Source organism: Ctenopharyngodon idella, chromosome 11, assembly GCF_019924925.1.
Source record: "Ctenopharyngodon idella isolate HZGC_01 chromosome 11, HZGC01, whole genome shotgun sequence".
NCBI lineage: Eukaryota > Metazoa > Chordata > Actinopteri > Cypriniformes > Xenocyprididae > Ctenopharyngodon > Ctenopharyngodon idella.
The window spans coordinates 18,205,318-18,211,827 of record NC_067230.1 but is presented as its reverse complement, the minus strand read 5'-3'; the positions used below and the strand labels follow the sequence as shown (position 1 = coordinate 18,211,827).

The 6,510-nt window shown below is 39.9% G+C and overlaps 1 protein-coding gene across 7 annotated transcripts in view; it reads right to left on the bottom strand.

Annotated features, from left to right (window-relative positions):
• Positions 1-1,330: 1,330 nt before the first annotated feature.
• The window catches only part of LOC127522404 (CSC1-like protein 2), a 53,775-nt gene continuing 48,595 nt past the window's right edge, over positions 1,331-6,510 (bottom strand). For 6 of the 7 annotated variants that reach the window (XM_051912326.1, XM_051912324.1, XM_051912328.1 and 3 more), the window contains 3 exons: positions 5,947-6,062; positions 5,744-5,821; positions 1,331-5,553 (listed from right to left, as the gene is read on the bottom strand). In XM_051912326.1, coding sequence (XP_051768286.1) covers positions 5,371-5,553; positions 5,744-5,821; positions 5,947-6,062 — 377 coding nt within the window. In that variant the 3' untranslated portion in view covers positions 1,331-5,370. The remainder of the gene's footprint in view (positions 5,554-5,743; positions 5,822-5,946; positions 6,063-6,510) is intronic. The other variant, XM_051912327.1, reaches the window with a different exon arrangement.

Sequence of the window (6,510 nt, the reverse complement as noted above, 5' to 3'; positions counted from 1 at the left end):
TTCAAGGAGTAATATTCATGGTGTGTGTCATCTTGAGGTTGAAACCGAATGTCATCACAGCCAAAACCTGAGATGCGTGTGGTCTGTCTGTTAGAAACCAGATGACAGACGCTGGGGAAGTTACAGTAACTCGCAACCAGAAATGTGTCACTGTCAACATCATAAGATCATATTTTGAAGAATGCTGGTAACCAGACAGTTGACTTCCATAGTAGGAAGAAAAAATACTATGGAAGTCAATGGCTACCATCATCTGTCTGGTTACCAACATTCTTCAGAATATCTTCTTTTGTGTTCAACAGAACAAAGAAACACTCATACAGGTTTGGAATAACTTGAGGGTGAGTAAATGATGACACAATTTTAAGTTTTTGGGTGAACTATACCTTTAAGACTCAGTCTTAAAGGATTAGTTCACTTTTAAATGAAAATTACCCCAAGCTTTACTCGCCCTCACGCCATTCTAGGTGTATGACTTTCTTCTTTCTGATGAACACAGTTATATTAATATTTATATTAATAAATATCCTGACGCATCCAAGCTTTATAATGGCAGTGAGCGACAAGTATGAGCTGAAGAAAGTGCTTCCATCCACATCCATCCATCATAAACGTACTCCACACGGCTCCGGGGGGTTAATAAAGTCCTTCTGAAGAAAATCGATGTGTTTGTGTAAATAAAAACAACAACAACCAAAAAAAAAAACAAGTTATTAAGTAAAATATCTAGCTTCCGCCAGACCGCCTTCCGTATTCAACTTACGAAGAAAGTGTAAAACTCTCGCAGTTCAGAAAGCTTACGCTATGTCCTACGCCTTCCCTATTCAACTTAAGGAAAAAGCTTAACTGACGCGACGCCAGTTTACACTTTCTTAAGCTGAATACGGAAGGCGGTCTGGCTGAAGCTAGATGTTTTACTTCATAAATTGTTAACTATGGATATTTTTTAACACAAACGCATCGCTTCGCTTCAGAAGGCCTTTATTAACCCCCTAGAGCCGTGTGGAATATGTTTATGATGGATGGATGTGGATGGAAGCACTTTCTTCAGCTCATACTCGTTGATCCTCGCTCACTGCCATTATAAAGCTTGGATGCGTCAGGATATTTATTAATATATCTCCGATTGTGTTCATCAGAAAGAAGAAAGTCATACACCTAGGATGGCTTGAGGGTGAGTAAAGCTTGGGCTAATTTTCATTTGAAATTGAACTAATCCTTAACATAATGGCTGTGTTTATGCAACTGACCCCAGAACAGCAAAAAGCATCTGATGAGTGACGCTGCAGCAGCGCCTCCTTCTGGCCGACAACAATAACAACACATCAAGTGCACAGAATGAATACCAACTTTTATTGATCAAGAAACTGAAGATGACAAATGCTTCACCATAAGGACGACCTTTGGACAGAAAAAAAATGTCAAAAGAAATCTCACACGGGTTCTAGATCAGTCCTTCTACAGTGTTGAAGCCGCATGTGAGCAGAATACAAGAACAGAAACAGCTCATTTTCATCCACTCAAACATACTGTACATCGGCATCAGAACTGTGCTGGAAATCAAGGTTTGTACAGACATCATCCTGTAATTCATTCTTGCATAACGCACAGCTCTGAGCAAAATTGCATCTCCAGTGTTTTCGTTCTAAAACACATTCTGCGCTTCATAACTTAATGTTTAGCTTAATATAAAACAAAGTCATGATATATTAAAAATCCATTAAGCGACAGCTAGCTTTGACACGTCTTTAATACATTACTAGTATCAAATACTTCAACAGGCTGAACATTTGCATCTCCAAACAGTACAATTTTACAAAAATACCCGCACCGCTCTTTACTTCACCGCCAAATGCTGAAGAGACCTTCACGCCATTAACTCAATAAGAAGCCGGTGAGGAACCCCGAAAAATGGGACAGTCCAGAAACGAAGAAATGGCCTTAATTTGGATATACAAATCCAACTTTTCAATATCGTGTGCTCACGTTCACTTCTTCACAGAATATTCACACACACACCGATCATCATCGACGATCTTCAAAAGCGCGGGCAGACACAAATCGACGTCAGTATCTCCGGCGTGTAGCTACGATGAACGACGCACAGACGCTGTAGCTACAGCTTTCATAGTTTACCCTTTGTGTCTTCATCGATGAGAAATGTAGGAAAAAAAACAAGTAAAAAAAATGACAGATGACAAACACGCAGATGTAAACATTTTTTTTGTCTTTTGGAAAATAAAAGAACACCTGAGGCTGTTCGATTTCATTTCTCAAGTTACTGGGCGCCATTTTAGTACCAGTTACTCGGCGCCATTTTAGTACCAGTTACTTGGTGAATCCAGTTAGTCGTACTACGTGTTCTTGATGCAAACCGGTAACAGATTCATCTTCATCCAGAGAATACAGTAACAAAAAACAAACAAAAGTGAAAACCATCAGTGCAAATCTCACTGTACACCTGATCTACACCTCTCATCAGCTTATAAAGGTTTCAGACATGATGTGTCGGTTGGACACAGAAACTACTGCAAAGTTTTATTTCAGGCTGCTAAACAAATCTGGCACATCAATCTAGAGGAACTATGTGCAGCAGCAGGTATGAAAACATGAAATACTGTAATAATAATAGTCTGGATATACATCATGATTCATTTCACTCAAGTACAAATTCATTCATGAAACACCAGCTGAATTAATCTCAACTTTTTAGTTGTAAGATGGAGATGCTCATGTCTCATGAATGAGGTTTTTGTGCATTTCAGTGTTCTGGAAAAGTATGGATGTGTCCCTGACTGAGGTCTGTAACGTATCACAAAAGTTTGTACATGTTGACATGCACTTTAGTCCCTTCATGGTCATTGTGCTGGAAAAAACAAACCTGGTTTCTGTCTTATATTGACAATATGCCACTCTAAAACCTGATTGGCTTCAGTAAACGGCCAATAGAAACCTCTCGGACTGGGATTTCACTGTTTTTGAGGGATCCAGATGGATTTAAATGTCTTGAGCCGGTTGCAACAAACCCCAAAGGTAAGCTAGATATTAGCCTGTTTTAAGATTTGAGCATTTCAATTAATAGTAAAATTCCATCAAATTGAATTGAATAATCCTTACGTATTATTCATGTTATGAATTAAGAATTTTAAATGAGTAAAAAAGAACTAGAGCTTAATAAAACATTTTGTATAAATCTCGTATTCATTTAAAAAAAAAAAAAAAAAGAAAATATTTAAATTTATCAGTATGAATCATAAACTAAATGGACCAATCCCCTTTTCCATTAAGATTTATACAAAATGTTTTATTACACTCTAGTTTTTTTTTTTTTATTCATATGAATGATATGTAAGGTACATTTAATTAAATTTGATGGAATTTTACTATTAATCGAAATTCGTAAAAAAACAAAAAAATTAAGTGTTTTCTCAGCTTGGGGTTTATTGCAAACGGATCCAGATCTCTTTTAATAACTAGCCGTTATTATTTTACTCATCTAGCTCAGTAAAACTAAAAGTAATTTGTTGCTGCTGCTTCGGATCGACTGTCAAGTGCTTCACGTGACGCTACATTTCTCGTAGTATTAGTATTTGGATTAGATCGACCTCACAAGGTTTAACTACACAACTAAAAATGAAAACCGACTCAACAAAATGCATTTCCAATGCATCTCCCAAAACATCTCGTACAAAAGCAGGCACCGAACAGGGAACGCTTGCTGTTTTTCACGGGCTGTCTTCGTTTAAACCATTCAGTCTACAGCGACGCGGTTTCTAAACTAACATTCGACAAGATCTGGATCGGCAGTTTTCTATGAAAGCTTGTTTCCGCCACTGAATAAAAAAATAATATGATAATTGCGACTTTTTCTCTCACAATCACGAGTTTACATCTCGCAATTCTGACTTCTCAGAACTGCGAGATGTAAAACTCAAAATTGCTGCGAGTTATAATGTCAGAATTGCAAGATAAAAAGTCGCAATTATCTTTTTTTTATTCAGTGGTGGAAATTGCTGAGTTATGTCAGAATTGTGAGATAAAAACTCAATCGCGAGAAACAAAGTCAGAATTGCGAGTTATAAACTCACAATTGCGATAAAGTCAGAATTGTGAGATACAAACCCAAAATTCTGACTTTTTCCTCGCAATTTTGAGTTCATATCACAATTTTGAGAAAAAGCCAGAAATGCGAGTTTATATTTTGCAATTCTGACTATATCTCGCAATTGCGACTTTATTTCACGCAATTCTCACTATTTCTCACAATTGCGAGTTCATATCACGATTCATATATCACGCAATTCTTACTTTATATCTCACAATTCTGACTTTATAACTCGCAATTGCGACTTCATACCACACAACAGTCAGAACTGTGAGATATTAGTCGCAATTACCTTTTTTATTTTTAATTCAGTGGTGGAAACAAGCTTCCATAGTTTCCCGATCTACTGCGGGACGCAAACAACCAGTGACTGAATGAATTATTCTCCATCGCTGATTTGCATCTCGTCCGTCATGAGCGGCGTTAGGTTTCTACTGCGCTACGAGGACGAGGACTTCGGTACTCCGTTGCAGGCATACAAACACATCCATTAAAGGTTGTCAAGGCAAAATTAGCATTAAAAATACCAAAACAAAAACGTAAGAATATGGGTCATTCAATGACAACACAAACACACAGCGCGTCTCTGGAAATACTGTACATCGGGGAGAAGTTCAGTCGGTATGGAGTCTCTTAGTGTTCTGGCAGAATACTGTACAGTGAACGCAGTTTGTCAAAGCCAACACGTTTGCAAGCCGAATTGTGTCACGATTCCTCCTCTACGCTCTCACTATTGCACATTTCCTTTGGAATGCCAGATGAAATCCAATCGTTTAGGCAAAGGACAAGAAAAAGCAAGCAAATTAAGTGGCGTCGACTGGGAATGCCATCGCTGTTAAGGCGAACCATGGGATGAGAAAGAGGAGAGCTTTCTTTCCATCCGTTTTTCCTTTTCCTGAGGGTATTCGAACCAAACTAGGAAATATTCATGGACCTTTACGAAAGGGGAACTCCAGGAAGTCTTAGTTCCAATCGAGAATTTGATTCGGTTCCAAACAAGCAGTCGCCGCCGTCGAGCGTTCATGCACATGACGATGGTCTTTTGAAGCGTGTTGGCATCGATGTGTGCGGGCGCGTGTGCTTTGTACAGTCTGTGTTCAAGTGTTTTGGCAGACGTGGGTTTCTAAGGTGCTGATGTTTTGAGCCAACAAACATCCGGCAAATTCAGAGAGGGGACAAAACAGACATGTGCGGACGAAGGCCTTGCGATCGGTTCTTTTTCATGCTCTCATCCTTCCGCCTTTCTCTCTCCCGTCTCGGCTTTGTTAATGGTGGACTTCGTTGGCGATGAGACTGTCCTCTCCGGACTGGAAGTCTGCCTCGTTCAGGCTGTTGCCGCCGTTGATCATCTCCTCGTCCTGCGAGGACCCCTGACCGTCGTCCTCTCCGCTGCCTGCTCCGATCTCATCGGAGTTTGGGTCTTGCAGGACCTGGGCGATGTACATCTGCTGCGGTGGATGAAAACAGACATTGGTGATTAAAAAGTTCAATTTGTTTAATTAAGAATATAATGGCATTTTCTATCAGTTGTTCTATAAAAACCACATAAATTAAAATTCTAAAACCTCTTCTGGTAAAATCTTAATAAACAAGTCCTCAAGTGAGCTTACTAAGTGAAATCTACGTTTAAGTAATTACCTGAGATTTGTTGGAGGGTGAAGATCTAGCAGGGCGTCCGTTCTCCACTCCGTCAACCTCTGTGTCCTTGGTGTCGATCTGAAATGAGAGAGAGGTCACGGTGAGCGTTTGTGCTCTGGAACAGGTGACAGTCTACCAGAGCTACCCGTGCCGCCCGGTGGACTGAACCCGCGAGCTCATACCTGCAGTACCGCAACTCGTACCTTGTAGTTGTGCGCGCTGAGGTATTTAAAGTGACCGAAACAGACGTGAGACAGGCAGACCACGATGGTGATGATGAGCACCACGAAGGTAAACATGGATGTTGGGGTCGAAAACCCTGAGAAATAAGAAGGAATAAGCCACATTTAAAAGGCACATCAGTGAAAGAACATCACAAAACTCATGCTTCAGGTGTGGTCAGTCACATGACCATATTCCACAGCTAATCAAATGACAATAAAACCTCAGACTAAACACGCCCAGTGTTGCCAAGTCTGCGGTTTTCCTGCTGAATTGGGCTACTTTTACACTGTTGCCGCAGGTTGTTTTTCATGTCTGTGGGTTGAAGCGACTCCAAATAATATATGTAGTCCCTGGAATGCAAATTTTACCAGGGGAACCCCGCCAAAAACACGTATTTTACCCACCGGAATGCGATTATTTTTTTACTGTGGGACCCACTCTGAAACGCGATTGGGCTAGTTTTGAGTAGCAATTGGGCAGGTTTTGTTCTGTTTTTTGTTTTTGTTTAGAAAATGTCCGATGGTTTCTCTAGATAAGACTCT